Source organism: Balaenoptera borealis (assembly GCF_965194805.1).
Source record: "Balaenoptera borealis genome assembly, chromosome: 1".
Lineage (NCBI taxonomy): Eukaryota > Metazoa > Chordata > Mammalia > Artiodactyla > Balaenopteridae > Balaenoptera > Balaenoptera borealis.
In genome coordinates, this window is record NC_138860.1 from 19,030,639 (window position 1) to 19,054,305 (window position 23,667).

The 23,667-nt window shown below is 38.4% G+C and overlaps 1 protein-coding gene across 1 annotated transcript in view; it reads right to left on the reverse strand.

Annotated features, from left to right (window-relative positions):
* RAB3GAP2 (RAB3 GTPase activating non-catalytic protein subunit 2) overlaps nucleotides 1-23,667 on the reverse strand; it is a 91,487-nt gene that overhangs the window by 59,327 nt on the left and 8,493 nt on the right. Inside the window, exon 2 of the mRNA XM_082394178.1 lies at nucleotides 13,603-13,664. Coding sequence (XP_082250304.1) covers nucleotides 13,603-13,664 — 62 coding nt within the window. The remainder of the gene's footprint in view (nucleotides 1-13,602; nucleotides 13,665-23,667) is intronic.

Below are 23,667 nucleotides of genomic sequence, written 5' to 3' on the forward strand. Positions count from 1 at the left end.
GTGCTCCGGGCCACACAATCAGTGTCAGAGCCCAAAGGAGGGCCCTGATCATCTTGGTGGGTACCTGCGACAGCTCTTTGAGAAGCCTGGCTCCCCTTGGGATTTGACTCTAGTCTCAGTCAATGAAAAGTCTTTCTCAAAAAGAACTTCCCTATTACTTATCACTATATATCAGGCTAATCTTTCTGTGGTTCTGTGAACCGACTTAGAGCCATGAAGAACCATACTTGAACATGGGAGCCAGCATACTCTTGAGGCATTCCTTTAAGCATTCCTTTAGGAATACTCTTCCCTCTCTTTTCTGTCTGTCCATCTCAAGTTCCAGCTCCTATCACAATGCCATCCTCCTCTGACTTCTACCGTCTTTCGAACTTATTGCAATGAAAACTCTTACTATTCTCTGTTTATGCTGGGATTGCGTTTCTCCCACGCTAGACTAGAAGCCTTCTACGCTTTCTATGACTCAACTCCACATGCAGCACAGCCCTAATGGCAAAAATGAGCAAATAATAGCGTTCCAATTTCTCCTTACTTGTAGTCACAAAGATACTTGAATAACCTAATATCTATTCTTGCACATGAAACTGTACGACAATGAGCAATTGATTCAAAGTTAGTATCCTAAGTAACGTATCCTTAAGTAATAGCATCTGTAGTTATGTTTTTCCTTAAGTAATATTACGATTTAACATTTCAAGATTCTGGCTGGTATATCCATGGCAGGTAGAAGTTATATATGAAAAGGGACAGAGTACTACTCCCTTAGTTGGGCCTAGAACTCAGTGTCAAATTATGATCGTGCTCTGCCTGCCACCAACCCAGCAAATGGACTACAAGTGATCCCAGAGCAAACATGAATTTTGCCACGTAAGTACTAACCAAGATAAAAGCACAAGAAACCGGTATCACTTACAGGGAAGCAAATTCAGAGACACTACCCCACAAGGACTAGTTCCATCCCTAACCCTGCTGAGCCATCTCATAAATGTGCATTTTTAGTAACACGAAACCAGAAGAAGCACCTTCACGTGGATCAGCGCTCCGGCTTCATCTCTTGATGATGCGGGGGAAAGAGGGTGAAGACCAGTACCTTCTGTCATTCTTCACTGCATTTCCTTTTCTACGTCCTCTCTAACTCTCCATCTTTCCTTGTCACTGTGGGGCTAAAAGCAGACTCTCCTAGTCTGTCGTGGCAAAGCTGGACGCGTACAAGCAGGAGTTCCATACACCGAAAACAGGTTAGGAAACCCTCACGTGATTCTATCATACAGGCATACCTCAGAGATATTGTGGGTTTGGCTCCAGACCTCCACAATAAAGCAAATATCACAACAAAGTGAGTCACATGGATTTTTTTGACTTCCCAGAGCATATAAAATTTATGTTTACATTATCCTGCTGTCTAGTAAGTGTGTAATAACAGCATTACGCCTTAAAAAATGTACATACTGTAATTTTAAAATACTTTATTGATAAAAAATGCCAACCATCATCTCAGCCTTCAGCAAGTCATAATCTTTTTGCTGGTGGAGGGTTTGAAATAGTTCAAGAATTGCCAAAATGTGACACAGAGACATGAAGTGGGCAAACGTTGTTGGAAAACGGCACCGATAATTTGTTTGAGGCAAGGTTACCACGAACCTTCAATTTGCAAAAAAAAAAAAAAAAAAAAATGCTATATCTGCAAAGTGCAATGAAATGGGGCATGCTTGTAGTAGATTATGTTATGCTATACTATTATAGCATATCATCATTAGGATTTGACGTGTCATAAAATTCTAGAGCTAAACCTTTAGTCTTGCCGCTTGGGAATGATGCTAGCTTTTGTCACGAAATGCAAGGGTGTGTGCTCTGAAGACGAGCCCGAGAGCTCTTGGGATCCACAGCCACAGTGGGGTGGGCGTGGGACAACCACCAGCTCCCGGTCACATGTCATTCCAAAGGCACAACATTCAGTGTATCAGGTTCAATAAGATAAAAAGCTGCTAACGACACAACTGAAAACAAGTGATATCCTTAAAATTATACACAGTGGTAGATTTTTGTTATTTCTCCATGGGTTTAGCTATTTTGCCCCAAGCAGTGTAAATGTCATCAGAAAAGCATAAAGCAAATTTAAAAATTGACAACAACTGGGAGTGGAGGTGGGAGAAGAAGTCTTACATAAATCAAATTTCTTTCAATAAGTCCTCAAAAAAGAAAAAAAAAAATCCCTTGGTACATCTGGATGATACATCAACAATCAACACGCTATATACAAAGGCAAACAAAGAATAAAAGGATGGGAAAGTACATGTCCTAAATTGTTCTATAATGTCTGCTACGTTGTAACCAAGCAATTTGGTAGAAATCAGGCCACAGTCACTTGAAATCTCCTCTCATGATAAGGAAATCCTTTGGCATCATCCTAAGCAGAGGACAGTGGGCCCATCAAGAAGTGTTTGCCCCAGATGTGTGTTTGCGTTTGGCCACCTAACTCAACAGGAATGAGACAGGAATGACGACAGTGATTTGGATGATGTACACAGCAACATCTGCCAAACACTTACGAAGTGCCAGACACTGTGTTAAATGCTTTACACATAAGTCTTACTTAATTCTCACTGTCACTCTATAGAGAAGGTTCTATTCCTACCCTCATTTTGAGATGCAGAAAGAGAGACTGATCAAGGTAACTTCCCCACATCACACAGACGGAGCAGGGATCTGGACACAGGCATCTGGACACAGGCACTGGGGTTCAATTGCCTGGGCAACCTCTGTGCTGCTTCCACACTGCACTGCCCTGGGAAGCTGGGCCCTATAAGGAAAACTGCCACAGCACCTTTAACTCTGCTCTGCTGCTGTGTGTTCAGAATGAAGGGGGTGACGAGAAGCTCTACTCCGCTTCTAGACTAAAAGGCGAGTGCCCCTCAATGATTAAAGAAGTAAACGGAGGAAAGGGGGCTGTAAAGGCCTAGGAAGAATGTGCCAGGAAGTCTCAGGACACATTCGTTGGCCAATAAGATGCAAGCTCATCACTGTTTTCTACCACAAAGGCATCTGCCTACCAATGAGATTTTTCTGAAAACCTCCCACACAATAATGGGGCCCACAGCCATGAACAATACTCCCCTGAAGATAATGATCCTAAAATAATGCCATCCTCTGACAAGGCAGTTAATTTCCGCAGGAGGCATGATATTAACAAAAACAAAAACAGCATCACCAGGGACTACCATGGCTTTCCACAAAAGCCAGCACAGTACCCAGTTACTAAAGGTAACATTAAACACATCCATTAGCCTTAAAACACAGTCCCTGTTTCCGGGTGGGAAGAGAGAATGTATCATTTTATTTTAGTGTGGACTAAACTTCAAGGATTTTTCTTTGCCTTGAGACTAGTAACATTTTTTCTCAATCTGCACAAATACATATGTTCCCATATTTCTTCCCTCTTGCCTCTCCCTCCCCTGATTCACTTTGTTATATAGCAGAAACTAACGCACCATTGTAAAGCAATTATACTCCAATAAAGATGTTAAAAAAAAAAATCTGCACAAATAACGGAAGCCACTGATGTGGGTTATGAAAAGGAGTCTTTTCTAAACACTAGGGCTGTAACAAATATATATTTTAAAAATTTATTTCTTTTGATTTTAAGCCCACAAATTTGTCAAACGATTAGTCTTTCACAACGCAGCAGATGGTAAAACTTCAGTAATTTAATCAGTCTTTCAATTATAGCTGGCCACCATAGGGGCTGGTAAATTATCACTCTGTAAACATAGTGGCACATGTTCTCTGGTGTATCAGCTACTGTGATGACTAGAGAACCACTGAAGTAGCCCACAGTAATTTTTCAAAGCTTTCAATTTTAGTTAATAAGTCCGTCATTTGCAATTTTTACTGTCACTGTCATCGTGCTAACTTTCACAGGCATGTACACGTAACAGTGGTGCCAGCAAAATCCAGTATAAATAAGGGTCTGTCAGCATAGTCACTGTAATTCTCAGTAGTTTACCTACCTAAATCAAAGAAATAAACTAGTCAGCTACACTTTCTAAACAAAGAGACATAAGTGCTTCAGCAATTTTGAAACACAAAAAAGTAAATAACGCCATGTAAGTTTTCCTTTTTTCTAGTCTATTAGCATATATAATACCCAATGCTTCTCAAACATGTTTTTAGGTAGCAAGACTTTTTATTCCCGAACAAAATTTTATACAATATCTTAATATATGATACAGATAAAAGCAGAAACGAGGAAGCTACACCTAGCACCTTTGCAGAGCCCTAGAGCTTTCTCTAACATGGCATGAAAAGTACTGGTCCCGGCCATTTTCCAGATCGGGGACTAAAATTCTCAAATGAAAGATCTTAAGGTCTTGTCAAAATTAAAATGAGGCAAGGCAAGAGCTCTAAATCTGGTTACAAATTTGATTACAGATAACTCAAAGAAAAAAAAATTACAAACACAATTAGTCACAAAAACCTCCGACTTCAATCTCAATTTTTAAAATTACTGTTCTTCTTAACCTTAGAGGAAGTTAATGATAATTCAGTAACTCTTACAGTTTTATTTCAACTGTCAATTCAAGTAGGATTAATTCTATTATTTATTTTTTAATTATATATATAGTGTGACCCCATTTTTAGAGAATTTTCTGTGTGGCCCATTCATCCAACCACTCAACCAAATATGCCTACATTTATAACCTCTTAAAGTTAATAATGATGATTATCCTTAGGTGTTAGAAAGTTGATTATCTTACTCTTTTTATTTTTCTATAATACCTGAATTTTCGGTAATAAACGTGTCATTTTTACAAAACAAATTCATTACTCACAAAAAAATTCATTTCACAAATAATTACAATAAAACACCAAAACTAAAAAGCATACTTCTTTATTTTTGAAACAACTGTTTAATATTAAATACTAAATCTATGTGCTTCCTAGGCACCATGGGATATAAGAAAGTACCAAACAATTCCTGCTCAAAAACTTTACTGTCTAGTTGGACAAATAAGACTAATAAACAAGAATCAATTAGCACCAATATAAATCAAAATAGAGCTAAGAGTTAAATTAAATGCTATGGACCTTAAATTGCTATTAGTGTCCACACACACACACACGATAACAGTACACATTCCTAAAAAATATTTGAGTGAAAAGCTTGAAAACATGACAAACCTCACTCATAAATTTAAAAGTACAAATTAAAACACTGAAATGGCATTTCACACCATTCTGATTTTGCAAAGATTAAAGTTTGATAATCTACTAGGGGCAAACAATTTCAAAAAGTACCTGAGAAAAGCAGGCCTCTGTAAGAAAACACATCCATCTCTCATAGTTTTGAGTTTCCCAATATTGATAAAAATATGGGTACAGAGAAATATTTCATTTTTTACAAAATAAATAGAGCACAATGGTAAAAAGCAATTACCTCGGAGATGTTTTCATTTCTGTGACACAGAGAGTAGAAGGAGGCACTCTCACATACTGTGTTTGGAATACACACTGGGGCAGGCTTTTGGAAGCACGCTTCAACAATTTTTATTAATATTTGAAATATGTAGACTTTTTAACCTTAGCAATTCCACTTTCAGTTATTTATTCTAAAGGAAAAATAAGAATGGCTAACATTTATTGAGCACATACTATGTGTGTTCCAGGTACTATTCTAAGCACGTCTCATTTCATCCTCTTAATAATCCTATGATTTTAATCCTGTAACTAATAATCCTATTAGTCCCACTTTAGGAATGACGTAACTGGACTGAGAGAAGTTAGGTAACTTGCCCAAGGTTTAACGGTCACTGAGTGGCAGAGTTAGGGTAGAAATTCAGGCAGTCTGACTTTCATTCATGACACTACACACATGTGTAACCAAAGATGCATAGTAGATATAAAGATGATTACAGCATCGCCTGTGACAGAAAACAGAAAAGAAAAAGAACAAACAAAAACAAAATGTCCCTCAACAGGGGTGTGGCTAAATAAATCATCGTATATCTATACAATGAAACAGTTAGTATTCCTTTACAAGAACTAGATGATTTATATATGCAGACACAGAAAAACCTCCGTATTACATTAAATGGAAAAGGCAAGAGGTAGAACAATAAGTAAAAATGAAGTCTACATGGACTTCCAGGTAAAGAGAGAATTAAACAGATCAATTTTACTCTCACTTTCCCCAGCACTCTCAACCCCACTAAAAACAACAGTAGAAGAGTTTGTTTCAAGTACAGACAAAAAGAAGGAGAGGAGAAAAGCCACTAAAATTTGAGAGCTAGAAAGCAGATGGACAGGTGGTAACTGATTTTACAGTCCCTGGAAAACTAACTCCCACTAAAGTGGTGGCGAGGAAAGTTGAGAAGCAACCCCAGCTGCACTGCAAGATTGCCAGTAGGCTTAGGAGTTGGTGCCAGCTCCCCCTGGGAGTGAGGGCAAAGATGCGGCTAAAGTCAGGAGGCTTGGTTGAAAGTAGGTCCCCAGATCCCTTCCCCCACCCCACACAGTCAGCCACTGTCCCTCCCTTGCTGGCAGAAGACCAGAGGCCCATCACCAAACCAAAACCAACTCACAGAGCCACCCTGCAGGAATGCCTGAGGAGTCCAGACTTGTACTAAAATTAACAACTATCAACAAGAGCAAGGAAAAGAGGTGACTGACTACACAGTGAGACTAAGAACAGGTCACTCTTAAATAGTTAGGCATAAACAGTGCCACCAAGACTGAGCCCGGATACTGGCTGGTCTGTGGCCAAAGGCCGGGGAACAGCTTACACTCACCTTTGCTGGCTGGCAAACAATCCTTTAACTGCACTTTTCACACTAGGAAGTCACTCCACGGGTATCTACTAAAACCAAACTCATGGCCATAAAGATTAAGATCAAAGGGTTTTTTTCCCCCCTCTTCTATTTTTTTTTCATTTATTAAATAACTTTATTTTTTTTTTAATTGAGGTAGAGCTGATTTACAAGATCAAAAGTTCTGAGGCCCCCAAAAGAGGCCAAGAAATTTTAGAGAACAAAAAGGGGTAAAGGCAGGAAGAAAAGCTGGGAGAGTTATACTGAAAGCCACGGGCGAGGCCAAGATTTCTGAACTCCAGCACGACTAACATTTTGGGTGGACAATCCTTTGTTTGAAGGGTTGTCCTGTGCATTGTAAAACGTTTCACAGCATCCCTCCCTGGCCTCTACCCACTTAGATGTACCTTCCCCCAAGTTGTGACAGACAAAAATGTCTCCAAACATTGCCAAATGCCCCCTAAGGAGCAAAATCACCCCCAGTTGAGAAGCACTAGGCTAAACCCAGCTTGTGTTAATGTGGAGAGGAAAGTCACTGGCAAAATGAGTGTTTCTAATAGTCCAAGGTCCAAAGTCCTGATGAGAGCCCACCTGAGGAAAGAGACCCTCTGCGGCCACCATCCCCTCACAGGAGGAGGGCCTCGGGCGTATCCTTGGCATAATGTGGGTGCTCTCCTTCTGCCTCTGGCCAATCCACTGCTTATGTCTCTTGCGTGGTAGATGGCACCACAGTCTAAGGACACTAAAATAAGGCAAAATATTTTCCAGCATTACCCCAGATTATTAATGCTCTAAGAGTCTCTAATCAGGTCATGCTGTCTCCTATTTCTCAGTCTGTAAACAAACATTTCTCTGGGGCCTCTATCTGACCAGCATGCTTTTTTCATTCCCTGTTAATCTGCTAAATCATTAGTGCCTCCATAAACTGCATTATATCACCTTCTGTAAAACAGATGGAACACATTCCTAAGGTGTCTCTTAAGTGGAAAATTTCCATGCTGCCTACCTTAACTGAGGACCTTAACCCAGGACCTTCTGTGCTTCCTGTTCCAGAAACCGCTGTCAAGCAAATCCTTGATTCTATACTTCCAACCCTTTGGTCTTAATACACCAATGAAGGAAAGCTCATTAAATCTGCCTTGCCAGTTAAAATTAAATTAAACCCTATCAAGCTTCTTCCCAAACCGCCTAGATTCCCATTACAGCATGAGGTTGAGCAAAATACCACTTCTTTCCCAAAGCAAAAAAATTATAACCCCAACTAAAAGCCCTTACAACACTGTAAAAACTACTATTTACTACTTGTTATAGGATCATTAATAGGTAGATGTTGTAGTACAACTACCTTCTTTTCCCATTTCCCCCAGCCAGGTCCCATTTGTCATGATGTCAGCTGAAAATATAGTACAGAGGAAGATCTTTGTTTTGCCTTTTCTTCCATCTTGAAAGCCTATTCTGTTTGCCTTTCAATCCTTTCGTGTATTTACTCACGGGCAAGGAGGAATTCCTTAACCTTATTCATTGCACTTGTACACATAAAAGTTACGCCTGACATGGATCCGTTATTTTGGGCATTGTTATGGACTGAATTGTATCCTGCCCCCAAAATTCACATGTTGAAACCCTAACCCCCCCAATGTGACTGTATCTGAAGATGGGGCCCTTAAGGAGGTTAATTAGGGTTAAAAGAGGTCATAAGGGCACAGCCCTCTGATAGACCGGTATCCTTCTAAGAAGAGAAAGGGACACCAGAACCGGCTCTCTGTCTTCATGCACAGGGGAGAGGCCAGGTGAGGACACGGCAAGAATGCAGCCATCTGCAAGCCAGGAAGAGGAGTCTCACCAGAAACCAACCATGATGGCACCTTGACCTTGGGCTTCCAGCTTCCAGGACGGTGAGAAAATAAATTTCTGTTGTTTAAGTCACCCAGTCTGTGGTATTCTGTTATGGCAGCCAAGCAGACTAACACAGGTATGAAATATCTATAGGAGAAGGACGTTTGTCCTTTTCTGTAAGAGAGGCCATCCTTAAAGTTCCAAAGCCTACCAGTGTCACAGATGCTTGCTTTCTTGGACGTGGCTTGCTACTGCTGATAACAGATACTAGAATATGCTTTCTTCCCTAAGCCCTCATTATAGGTGACACCCCAGAATCGAAATGAAAGAGACTTTCTCCTTCCTTAGAAAAGCCTTATCCAGACCCCTGGTACTAAATCTCTGTGATTACTAAAGCCCTATACTCTCTTCTGCCGTAAAAATAAGAAACTACTCTCAAAGAGCTGACAGACTTCTGGAGATAAAAAGCACCCTGAAGTTTTTACAGTTGTTCGCTGGACTCAGTAGCAGCGAGTTGGCCTGCAGGTCGGCATTCGGTGGCAGTGGCTACTGCACTTGCCTCTTAGGCACCTTCTCTGTGGTTCACCGACACACCACTGCAGCCGGCCTAAACAGACCAGAACACAACATGTCTCTAATGCCAGACTAATGAAGAGTGAAAGCCTACTTTCTTCTGCTGGTCACAGTAACCACCACCCAGTGGCAATTGATGGAGAAGCCTATCATTGTTTGGACAGTTACAGCACCCTGACACAACCGTAAAGTGACCTTAAGACAGTCCACTTTTCCCAGTCCTGGTCTCTCTCGTCTTTAACGTGGACAAGGCCTGCCAGGTGGGCTCTGAGGGAAGGCAGGTTTTGAGTCTGCTGTCTGTGCATGACAGGCGAGAGTCGAAGTTCCCTCTCCATGCTGACTAGGTGGCTACACCTATTAACCTTGACTAGAGCATGTACTTCTGCGTTTCACACATCTGCCAAAAGTTAACTCTGATTCTTGCCATGCCTCTGGAGCTGGCTGTGCCTTTGGACTTGTTCATCACCATAGCCGATAGTAGAAATAACAGAAATCTTTTGCCTCAGCTTAGTAAAATTTCTAATAGTCCTGGTATAAAACATGTTTCCCAGCAAAACTTCATAATGATCCTATACATGGAAAGTTCTGGATGATGCTGCAGTGTAAGGCAGAGGTCATATCCTTTTCCCTGGCCACAGTGCCATTTATGTTCTCACCCACCAAATAGGCTCCCTTGGCAAAGATGTTGTCTTGTTTTGAGGACAAGACCCAAATTCAAAGAAGCTCTCTTAAGCACTGCAGGATGACTTTAACATCTGAATAACTTCTGAACCTCAATGTCCTGGCCCACTTTTGTTGTCTGCCAAACACCCTCACCATGTACAAAAGACTGTGACAGGGTAAAGAGTTCAAACAGTTAGGAATGATTGCTACACCCAAAATTGTTGTCAACGAGGCCTAACAGTACTGTTTCACTTGCTGCATTTGCCAAGTCCACAGTGTGAGCAAATCTATCAAGACAAAGAGAACAACAAGTCTCCCTCATCCTTGAGGGCCACTTGTAAATATTCAAATTTTATCCGAATGAAAAAATACTCCACATGTAAGTAATTTCATGTGTTTTCAGAATGAGTAGAAGCATACTTCAGCTTTTAACTGAAACAGTTAAGATATGTCATCCCTAGATTTAGGATCTCCTTGCCAATAAAGAGAAGACAACATACTTTACAGGTCAGATTTAAAGGAGGCCTGATAACACTTAACACATTCTAACTAGGCTATCATTGCCCACGTCACCCAGAATCAGCTGAAACAGTGGAACATCAAAATGAAATACTGTAAAATAAACCAACCCATGACCTTTATGAGTATGAGAGGCTACCTATTCCACAAAGCAGCCAAGGTGAGCTTTAAAAATCAGAAATCAGATAGTGCAGTTTCTGATCACATGCAGACTAAACTTCAAATTCACAAAGCTTTACACCAGGCCTGCCTGATTCTCCGACCCCAGCTTGCAGCAGCAATCATTTTCTCCTGTGTTGGGTTATACGCCATAAGGGACTGTGAGCTTAGGGAAGGCACACTGTTAGTTAAGCCAAAAAGCAGCTCTGTGACCTGCTATCAGTAAACCCACCCCCTTAATATTTGCAGGGGAGATGTAGCAGATATTTGTAAGGAAAACTAGCCTCACACACAAATCCCCAACTGCGTCATTCACAAGTAAAAATCCATTCCAGATAGAACCAACTATGTACCAATGGACTGTGTAAAATGAGGGCCTCTGGGCTTGTAAATAAGTACCATAACTCAGCACCAGCACTATTTTATATATTTAATAACAACTGTCCCAGCGGAGGCTCCTCTGAGATGACGAAGGCATGTGTAACGTCTGTGAGGTTTATTCCAGAAAACCTCCAACTTACTTGGGAGTTCGTCCTATTACTCACAATAGTCACTTAGCTATATGATTCCCGAAAACAAATACTAAAAGTAACTGCGAGGTTGCTGCCACTTACACTACCCCTTTCTGAGAAATTCTCAAAGCACATGCCCTCCTGAGAGGTTTACTCACATGGAATCCCGCAGAGGCTCCAACCCTTTCAATACTTACCCCTCCCATCCAACACCCTCGGCACCTCCCCATTCCTGCCACAGCTCACACTGACTGCTGATGGATGCCTGACGAGAGGGCGGCACTACCAGGTTGGCCGATGTCCCGTGCAGTGACCTGGTATAAATCTAAGTCCCCTGCTCCCAAATATCCTACACTGGAAGGTGGTGAACAGATTCAGTAAAATCCTCACATGAGCTCTGAGGGTGACACAAAAACAAGAAAGAATCTAAGACAACCACAAACAAAAGACAGAAGTAGAAGCTGTGAAAGTCTACATCATGAGTAAGCAGAAGCCAGTCAGTCTTAGTGAAAGCAGACACAGAGTATAAGCGCGTCTCCATATTGACACGGGACTAGAGCAGAAAGCGACAAGGTATTTGTTTGCTGAGGTGATGGGACAACCAAGGTCCCTGAGCTGCATTACACCCTATTCAGTACATCCCAATCCTCCTTGAGGTCTTCTGAAATGGTCTCCTGTCCTTCATCTCCCCTTGGAGCTTTGCTGTAACTCTACAGGAACTCAGTACGCTCTGCTGCTCATGACGTGACGCTCTTTCATTTCTCCTCCAGATCTGTCTTCCCCGACTCAATAAACGACACACCGTCCATCCAGTAGCTCAAGCCAAGTATCTGGGAGGTGTGTTAAAAGACTTTTTATCATGGATATTTTCAAAGATTGACAAAAACAATGGTACCTATTACTCAGCTTTAGGGAGTAGCAACGTCTTATTATGTTTAATCTACTCCACACCATACCCCAGATCAAAGAAGTCAGTTCTAGCTTCTTCTTTTCCCCCTCATCCCTCACAACCAGTTCATAGGAAAGTCTTAGCATTATCTCTCAAACTTATCCCGAATCTACCAATTGCTCATTTTCACTAATACCACCTTAATGCAAGCCACCATCGTTTCTCAACTGAACTACTCTAACAGCCTCGTAATTGGTCTCCCCTGCTTCCACTTTTGCTCCCTGCTTCAATCTATTCCAAGTAGCAGCCAAGATGAACTTTAACAATGAGAAATCAGATCGGTGTGGTTTCCTATTGCATTCAGAATAAACTCCAAATTTGCCAAGCCTTCCATCAGGCCTTCTTGCTTCTCTAACCCCATCTTGTAGCCATCTCCATCCTACCAAGCCACACTGGCCTTCTCTGCACTCCTTCAAACTCCAAGCCCATCCTGCCACAGGGCGTTTCCATGAGCTGTTGCCCTGGCCTGAGATGCTCTTCACCAGACCTGCACCTCGTTGACTGCCTGTCATCTTTCAAACCTCAGCCTAAATGTCACATCCTCCAAAAAGCCTTCCCAGACCACTCAATCTACAGTAGTCACATGATCACTTGCTATCACATCACCATTTGAATTCTCTGTGTAACTATTATCACCATTTGATACTTTTTATCTATCGTAAAAGAAATTTTTTTTTAAATCTCTCCCCATTACAGTGTAAGCTGCTGGGCACAGGGATGCTAAGACCCATCCAGTATATAGGTTCATTCTCCTTTCTTAATAAAAAACCCTGACTTTGTTCAGGTGTCAACTCCTCCCCTGTGCAGCCGTGGGCCTCAGGAGAAGCTGACCCCTTTATCCTCCAGCTCCAGGAAATGATGTGATTGGCTGATGAAAATCTCATATATCTTGCTAGTGGCTAGTTCAGAAATGAGTTTTTGGCCCAATTCGAGCCAAGGAGATGAAAGGCAAGGAAAAGAGTCATGAAAAGCCCCGGCCTTTTTCTCCCTCTGGTCAGGAATGAAGAAACATATTGCCCCACCACACCTGTGAGAGGAACAAGCTTTAGGATGAAGTCAACATGGTATATGCAGAGTAGACAGAAGGAAAGAACCTGAGTCCTTGATGACATAGTTGAATTGCCTGATCAACCTAACGGGGAGTACATACTATCTCTGACTTCCTTTTATGCGAGCTAATGAATGTCCTTGTTATTTAAGCCAGTTTAGGTTAGACTTTCTATTACTTATAGGTGAAAATACACTACCATATACAGGGACTTTGTCTACCTTGCTCATTGCTATACTCCCAGCAACTAGAATATGGTGGGCACTTCACAAATCTATGTTGAATAAATAAGTGCAAGAGTCTAATAGAATAACTAATGAAGGGGAAAGAATCCTAAAACAACTATTCTCCATTTAGCCCACTTAGCTATAAAGTCATCAAATCCTTAAGAAGAGGCATCTACTTAAGTACTATTAAGTAAGCACAAAAATGTTCTTGACAAAGATTTTAAAATGTTAACCTAACACTGAAATATGTCACCATCATTACAAAAGGAAAATGCCGTTATCAAAAAGCATGCACCTGTTTACAAAGACTTACAGGTTCTTGGGGCTCTGTTTCTTCCCATGCTCCCCAACCATCATCTTCCCAGTTTGATTTACCTATTTTGAAAAAGATGAAAAGTGCTTACATGAAATATAGAGCTTAAAATATTTTAAAAACATTTCCTCTAAACATAATAGAATCAACCCCTGATATATAATAAATATTATATAAATATAATGTTCATATTAAGGAAGAAAACAATGGTAAACTATACTAGATCAGGATTTTGCTCTATGTAATAATAACCGGGAAACATTTGACCTGAATTTCCAGATCTATGGAAAAGTGTGCAGGTTATTTGGACCTTAAGATACTGGACATCAAGTTTATTTACATTTAAATCAAACTGCAAATGTGATTTTAAAAGAATCTTAAAATGACAAATATTTGTTACTTAAAGACATCAGACAAGTATGCACAGTGACCAAAAACACACCTAAAATTCCACACGGATATCTTTAAAAGTGTTTTAATAAGATAAGGTATCAAAGATAAAGAAAACTGAATTCTGAAACCAGACAGGTCTACTATTCACCACCTTTTCCTGATACTCTGTGATTTCTTATATGTGAGAACACCCTCTTGGAATAAAATAAGATGTTCAACCAACATTGCAAAAGGGAATTAAAAATCCCAAAATTGGTTTGGATAGTATGATCCCTTACAATGCTCGTGTTACTCATTTTTATATAATTATCTTTGAATTTATCTCACATCGTATCAGAAGAGAAGGAATAAAACTATAATTTTTAAAGGAACTACTCTGAAACAAACAGTATACTTTATATGTATTACCTCAAATTAAATTAAAAAAAAAAAAAGTTCCCCCAAAATGTGAAAAGAGCAGGCAGTTGCCTAATTATAAGTTTAGGCCCCAGAATCAAGATTACCTAGGTTCACAACCTGGATCCAGCACTTACCAGCTCTGTGACCTGGAGCAAGTTATCCTGTATCTATAAGTTTTAGTTCTCTTACCATAACATAGTGGAAAACGACAGTACCTAGTGGGGTTGCTGCGAGCGTTTAAACCAGGCAGCACACTGAAGTCCTCAGCGCCTGACACGTGATAAGTTCTCAATGCTAGTCATCAGTATTTAGCTATCAAAATACTACAAAATATAAATAAAATACTGTACTTAAACCAATCAGCTTCAAAATTCTGGGGGAAGAATCAACTTAAAAGATGCGACTGAACCTGTTATCTAGGATGCTGACGGCAGGAAGGAAGCAAATAGAACGTCCGCTTACCTACGAGGTTTCAAAAGCTGCTGAAGTCAATTACATATTAGATGATAAAAAATGTTACAGTCTGGTACTTGGAATCATTGCTCAATTAGCTTTGTGGTAATATTCCCATCTTTGGCACTTAAACACCAAATAACTACTTTCTAATGTGCCAAGCACACTGCTAGGCATGTATTAAGTCCTAAAATAGTACTAATCATTTGATTAACACTTTACAACTTACAGAAGATTTCCGTATACACATCAATTAAACAATTTAACCCATGTTCTGTGAAATACCATGTGCCAAACCCTGTAGGAGAAACACAGAGAAATACAAACATATGAACTCCTTTTCTTTAAAGAATTTGTGATCTAGTGTAGGAGAGAAACAAACATGTAACAGCCATGGTGAGTGCTGTAATCGACTACTATGGGAACTCAGATGAGGTAGTGAGAGAGATGAAAAAATACAGCGAGGAGTCATCTTCAAGTAAGTCTTTAAAAAGTGGCTAGGAACTTTTCAAAGGCAGAGGCAAAAAATGCCATTTTCAGATAGAGGCTATCACATAACAACTAACATTATTCAGCATTTCTATATGCTTAAATGCGTTATAGACACTAATTCACATAAGCATGACAAGGATCCTTTGTCACCCCCTTTTTACAATGAGAAATACAGATTACCTCGTTTACTTAACTCTACCAAGATGACAGAGGATTAAGTGTCGGAATGGGGTTTGAACTCAGGTCTGCCTGAATTCCAAAGCCCGTGCTAGCAAGTATTCTGCTATACTTACTCCTACGGCTTATAAAGGATGAGATTAGGAAACAGTGGGGCTTGCAAATAAGGTCAAAAGCAAGATATTTATTATTTTAAAAGGGAAGTATTCCCTTGATATTCAGACCTGTAAATTTTTTTTGTAACTTGGAAAGTTACAGTTTGCTCTTCGGCAATCTAATTCCGTTAGGCAATCTCTTTATTCTGCTAATTTTTCCACTGCACCAAAAACAACTGTCTTATTGTGGGCTGATGGCTACTAGGCCATCCCATTTATACACGTCTAGAAAATGCTCTGTCTCTCGTAAGAGAAGCAAAGACCTAGTAAAGCTTATCACTCTAAAGTCCACAATTCAATGTTAAAATTGCTATTAAAATATTTATCAAATTACCACAAATCTTTGGGAGACCATGCAGAATTTATAGTACTTCATAAAGGTCAGCTACTCATTTATTTATTTATTTATTCATTCATTCATTCATTCAACACAGCACAGCATCTCTTCTGTGTTGGGCCCTGTGCTAATTAAGTGCTGGAGATACAAAAGCAAATAAGCCTTCAAAGAGCTTAGTTTGTGCACATAACCTTGTTGAATGCTGTACAAAAGAAAACTATGAAAAATGTGTTATTTCTCTTCCATATTGTTATAAAAAGTACCTGACTCAATTCACAAATGACTCATAGGATCAAGAGAAGACAGCAGGAATTTGGATTTCCTGCCCCTGCAGAGACCCAGTTATCTCCTTACCGCGCAATTCAAAACAATCCAGGAAGAGAAAGACCTTGAGAAATACCTTCTTTTTACAAAATACTTGTGTTCATGACAGTTTACCCATTTCTCAATGCCTCTGACTGGGGAATTTCTATTAACAAGACAGAAAGAAAATTTAATCAGGCATCTCCCGCTATCACAGGAATACATTTCCCAAAGAGGTCATAATACAAACGGAGGTTAAAGGAAGGTGAAACAGAACTGACTCAGATAGGTTAAAGATGTTTCTGAAGGCTGGTCTAGAATTCTATTTATAATCCTGTAAGAAAATGCATTCCAAATTCTAGTCAACTTAAAAATGGGAAACATTAAAAAAAACAAAAACGGAAATATCTGCAAATTTGGTACTACCCTTGTGGCTATTTCTACTCAGTGCCAGTGCTATAAATTTTGCAGCCTCCTGACTTATGCTGAAAATCATTTGATACTGTTTTGCAGGCTGCTATTTGACAGGTATTATTGTCGACTGTTAAAAAGTGTCAGAATCTCAGCACTTTACCAAGGTTATTTCTTATGCCCTCAAAATATGCAAGCAGATCAAGCACATTCTTTTAAAAATAAAAGAAGTTTATACTGAAAAAATAGCTGCTGAATGTCTGATAAAGTTGCCGTTCATGTACAGAATTTTATTCAGGCAGTCCTGAATTTTATTCAGTTCTATGAGGGATGGTATTCTTCAATCCACATCATCATCAGTGTATTTTAACTGATCATTGATCAAGGTTGTGGATGATCACAGCAACGTGTCTATCATTTGAGAACTATGCACTGTTTAATGTCAATACGGAACATTTACTGTAAAACCTTAAGATCTATACATTTCTATGTACTCATGAAGAAATAAAACTAATTTACTTTTTGTTATCCAATTATGATTGTCACTTAGAATAAATAGATCAAAATCTCCTATCGGCCAAGGTAATTTGAAAGTGCCAAGCTCTGGTATGACTTAAGAGGTAAGTCAGTTTAACAAAATGTACTATAGCGTATGGACATACAACTTCTTTAGGGTGGTCAGGGTCCAATGTAAACATTCCAAAGACCCCACAAATCACCAAATCACATAGGCATTGGCATTTACCCAGTTCACCTAATGAGCCAAGTGGCAATCACTTCAGTCAAAGGCTAGGCTATAAGTTATGGGGTGATTTTAAGCGTTTTTTTTCCCCTCCATATATTAAATAAATAAGTAGCAACCATCCAATCTCCAGAAAGCAATTCTTTAAATGACACTGTCATCAACTGCCTGTATCCTTTATTTTGCTGAAGTCCAATTCGGCAACACTGATCAGAATATTAAGAAAATGGCATCCATGTTCATTGCCTTTGTAAAACCAGAGTTACAGTCTCTTCTGCAGATTCCCCTCTCTAGGTAGCCTTAAAATCTCTGCAAGGAAGAGACTAAAATAATGAATTAGGGATGACTGAAGTTTCAGGGTTGACCCCATCCTGAAAACGTGAGGCAGACTGTCCACGGATCACGCTCTGAGGAACACTAGCTTCAAGGATAAATTTCAATGCCAGTCTAATAATCTGATCGGAAATCTCCTTTTTTCCTTTGCCTGCCCTCACCCTTGTTTCTATTCTTTCACTTCAGTTAGACTCTTCACTCACTGGCGGGCAGTCTTTAGCAGCAGTATCCAATAAAAATATAATGCAAGCCACACATGCCATTTTAAACTGACTAGTAGCCATAGTTTAAAAGTAGAAACAGGTGAAATTAATTTTAATAATACATTTTATCTAATATGATATAGCCAAAATATTATTTCAGTATGTAATCAATAATAAGTTATTCATGAGATATTTTACATTGTTTTTTTTTTTTGGTCCTAAGACTTCAAGATCTGACACGTATTTTACACTTAGAGCACATCTCAATTTGGACCAGACGTGTTTCGAGTGCTCCACTGCACATGTGGCTCTTGGCTACAGTCTGAGACAGCACAAGTCTAGAACAACTATTAGGTCTCTGGTATCAGGTTGCCTGGTTTGATACCCAGCTTTACCCCTGAAGAGTCATATGTCCTTGGGCGATTTAATCTCTTCCCTCTCAGCTTCCTCTTTAGCAAAATGGAGTCAATAACTGTATCTACTGATACAGTTACAAGAACAGTGTTTGCCACATTTACATCCTTAATGGCTGTTAAAATGATTACTCTCCAAATACAGCATCCCCATTCCTCATTCTTACTCTCTGCCTTTGCCTATCCCATATTTGTCAACTAAAATGCATTCCCATTTGTCTCCACCTCTCCAAAGCCAACTTCTCCTTCAGGACTCGGATTAATTCTTCATGACGTTTTCTCGAACCCACCAATGATCTTGTGAAACCATAGCATTTGATTATATATTTTTTTCAGAACTTAATTATAAACTGCGTTGGGTCATTTATTGCATTGTTAACTTGTTTATCATAAATGTACATCTTGTCGATACAATTAACCATTAAGCCTTGGAGGACAGGGAATACGTATATTGTGTGTGCGTGCAAACTCTTACACACACACATATATAAGTATCTTCAAGGACACTATAAGTACGAAGTAAATATTTATATCCATTTAGAATATAAATAAAATGACCGTCTCACCCAAATGCTTCCCCATATATCCCTTTATAGGGATCAAAGCATCAAGATTTAAATTAATATATTTAAATACAGTAACCAAATCAGATGCTGATTCTAAACCTTTTACATTTCCAGAGAAATACAAAAACACTTTGTTTTATAAATTGTATATACTCAGACTTTATATCCCAGATCAAAACCATCTTTCAAATAAGCTTTCTATATAAAATTATAAATATATATATTTTGATAATTCTCCATTCCATTCAATTTTAGATAGTAAGAAAAAAATTAAAAAACAATTCTTAGCTTTAGTTTTGATTAAGAATAGGAAAAATAGAGTATTTTTGTTCGAATTCAAGTCTAAGTGGCAGAATTTCACTATGTAAAAAAAGATCCTCTAGAAATACAGTTCAAAATAGTTGGCCTGATATGGATTAATGGATCTTTTTATTTTATAAACACACACACATATACAATGTATATTTCAACATTTCAAAACAACACTGTGTCATTACTTTAAAAAGATCCTGCATCAATAAAGGAAAACCAACACATTCATTCAATTAAGTATGACTTTCAACCTAATTTTTTGGTAGGCTAGAAAAAAATAATTACAAAGAACACTGAGTCCCCAGATAAATTACCATACCATTTTAAAGGCAAAAAAAAAAAGAGAGAGAAAAGAACACGCACATCATTCTTGAATTCTGTCTGAATTCCCTAGTCTTGTTACTTTAGTGCTATGACCATGTGCCAGATGTTTGCTCCTAAAGCAGTCATTTTACGACTACATTACATCAGGACAGCATCAGCTATAAGCAAAATATTTCAAAGGTTCATGTTTTAACTGGGCTTTCCCACCTCATTTCCTGTTCAACTTACTGAAAAAAAAGGCATTTCCAAGTCCAAGAGACAGTTCTGCTTAGTTTTGAATCTGTAACTTTTTTTGGGGGGAAGCAGGGAGCAAACCATTCTTGAGGGGTGAGTTTCCTTTAAACTCTATTCTTTTCACATTCTTAACCATTTTTCCTTAAAATTCACAGATAATCAAGGATTGCACTGAGGATTCAATTTAAGTCTTTCAAGAAGTTTGCCAGTTTAGATTATTTTGTTAGTCGACCTCATCTGCTGAAATTACCTTTCACTCTTTTTTCATACCACACCTTGAATCATACTTGCTCTCTATGTAAATAAAATTCCTAAGCTGATCTCCAACCAACTTACATGATATAGAGAGAAATAAAAACAAGCAAGATGAAGTTACAAGTAACAGTAACAAAAAGCAACTACCTCTTCATTGATTAGTAACTTGACTTTTCAATCCTTAACTTTTTTTTATACCTATCACTGAAGAGGACTATTTTGAACTGTCTAGAATAATTGGTAACATAAACATAAACTCTTGTTCTTACCCTTATCAAGTTAAATGTTTTGCCTGAGTGAATAAAACCAATGACTTTAAAATATATTCGTAAGATGGAACTACAACTCCCTCTGGAGAGAATTTTTTCCCTGAGGAGAGTAGATTATACTAGTATTAAAAAACTGTTCAGTTTCTCACTTGACAAATTATAGTCATTGAAACCTTCAAACTATAGAGGAAACACTGTAATTCAATCATCAAAAAATTACAGATGTCTTTTTTAGGGACATTTCCAACGAATAAATTATTCTGCCAACAAAAGCTTAAATGAGAAATTCAACTTCTGCTTTCCATAGGTCTATTTAATTTAAAATATACATTATTCTGATTTGCCTCTGAACAGTCTGTCCTCATAAACTGAGTACTGGTTTTTCATTTAACAAGAACCTGAAGCTAGAAAGGAAACTGAATTCTAGAAGTGGGCAATTAATTTGACAGTATTTACTTTTTCCAATATGAGTATGTCAAGATCAAAAAGTAAATGAGAAACTGAAATCCTTAAACGTTAGGAAAAGGAAAACTTAATCTCCATGGTCTAAGAAAAGATCTTACTGGCGCTGAAGCAAATTCATTTCCGTTCTTCTAAGACAAGAAAAAAACAGAGATAATGTACTTGTTTCTATAAAGAGCACAAACCTCTAGAACCTATGACTTGTAAATAATTCAAGGGGCGCAACAAATTTTAGTTGGCTCTTCTTGGCCAAGGCACAGAAAGCATCACATAGCAATACAAAGCCAAAAAAAAAAGACTAAAGAACAGAGAAGCTGCTTAATTTCCTATGCCTCAGAATTATTAATCTTTTTCTATTTCTAAGGAAATGGAAATGGGAATATAAATTTCAAATTAGCATATTCCTTTCAGCACATAAAAATATGCAGCAGTCTAAAATGACGAGGCCATCCCATTTTCAATAAGTAGGAGTTTCTTTCAAAACACCATGATTAAATCGGACTAGGTCTATAAGGTCCCTTCCAGTTCTGGAATTCTAATGGCTCCTGTTGTCAAATAAGTGGCCTCCTGTATCACAGAAGAAGAAGAATGTTCTGATAATCAATTCACAAAAGGACAGAACTGAAAATATTTTTAAGCAGAAATAGAGTGTATCCTCCTGCTCTAAAGTTTAAAAACTAAGCATGCTTCCTTTGCTCAAAAACCTAAGAAATCTTTTAGACCTATCTTGACAAAAGCAACAACAAAACAAAACAAAACAAATCTGTAGACTTGAAGAAATTTAATATGCCCTATTCTTATTTCTACTCATTTTATTTTTCAAAGGAAGTCACTAAGGGCAATAATATATTATGTATATTAGATAGAACTTACATAATTCTTTCCTACCACTTCATAATTATGTGTTATTGATTTATTATATCCAAAGCAGCATAAAATAATGTGAGGGAATGTAAATGAGGATGAAGGTACATAAACACAGCTCACCAAAGCTAATTTCTGCATATTCTAAAACCAATTCAGTATCTTCCTTCCTTCCTTCCTTCCTCTATTAGAACAGTCTAATATTCAATTATTGTCCCTGTGAGAAAACTTGCCTTATATTTAAGCTAAATTCTTGCAATACAGGCTCAATTTTGCTATTACTTGCTGCTTTAAAAAAAAATACAGATAAAGTCTGATAATTATCTTAGTATCACACAAGAACCACATTTCATTTATCAGAAGAGCAAAAGTCAAAAAAACTGATAACACAGAAAGATGACAAGTAAGTGTGTAAATGGGCACTTCTGTTTACCATGGATAGGAATGAACCTGACCAATTTTGAGAGTTACTTGGCAACTATGATCAACAATTAAAATGTGAATTTCTATTATTCAGCAATTCCAATTCCAGAAATTTACATACAGAAATATTGGCATCATGGGTAAAAGCATATATAAGGATGCTTACTGGAGCATTTTCTTATAGCAAAAATATTGGAAATAATCTAAATGTTCATTGATAGGGGAATGGTTAACTAAAACCTGGTAGAGTCTTCATTGGAATACTGTACAGACATTAGGAAAAAATGCTATAGAGTTATATATACAGCTTGAAAAGATGTTGACATTAAACTAAGTAAACCAAAAAAGCTCCAGAATATACATTTTACAAGAATGAGTCCATGATATAAAATTTAAAATAGATAAATAAAATACCCAAGCAGTATGTGTGTGTTATTGTCTCAGCGGAAAGTCTGGAAGATTCTCACTAAGGTAGCACTTTATAATAGAACCTCCTGTAATGATGGAGGTGTTCTTTATCTGTGCTGTCCAATTAGGTAGCCACTAGGTAGGTATATGTGGCCACTGAAATGTAACTAGTATGACTGAGGAACTGAATTTTTATTTAATTTCTATTAATTTACACTTAAATTTACATAGCCACATATAGCTAGTGGCTACTATACTGGACAGCATAATACTAAAGTTTTAACATTTGGAAGGTGGGATGTGAGTAGCCAGAAGGTAGCTTATACGTCTGATTTTATATACTTAAAAAAAATAAAAAGAGGCAATGTGATCATGGGTAATTATCTCTCTCCTGACCTGAGATTCTCTCTTCTGAGGAATTTATATGTGAGGCTTATGCTCACATGATACAAAGAAAAGTGATCTGTGTTCAAGGGACTGTTTCTTGTCTTCTTTTCAAAGGAGGAATATGGCATGGCAGACACCGTAGAGTTTCAAGGATTCCCTCTCATGAGGAAAGTTCATTTAGGGTCTCAAAAGTCCCAAATGATATTAGCATAGTAGTCACTCAAAAATACTTGCTGTCTTATAGTTCCAGGATTGTCACTGTGTAGACCATTAAGTAACATCTGAAGAATACCAAGCTAAGGAAAAGATTATCTCCCCTTTTGGAAGATACTGCAAAGGCCACCCAACTGGTCATTCTATTTCCACTTTCACCCACCATTCCCATTCATTCTCTTCTTTGCTGACAAAGGAAGGTGTTTAAAATATTAACCTGGTTATCCTGTTTCTCAGCTCAAATTCTTTGCATAGGTTGCCACTGCTATAGCTAGCAAGTTTCAAACTCCATCACCACTGCTAATGCCTTAGTCCTGTCTTTACTTCTGAAGGCCCTGATCTGGACTTGTATGAACATCTCCCAAATGGTCACCTACCTCTAGCTTTGAACTACGCAACCTTTTTCAGAGACCCCAAATCCATTTCTCTGCAACTCAAATCTTGAAATGCTATACTTTTGCTTAAAACCACCAATGGTTACCCTCTGCCTATAGCAGAGATTCCCAGTAAACTGCAAATGGGTTACAGGTGAGCCAA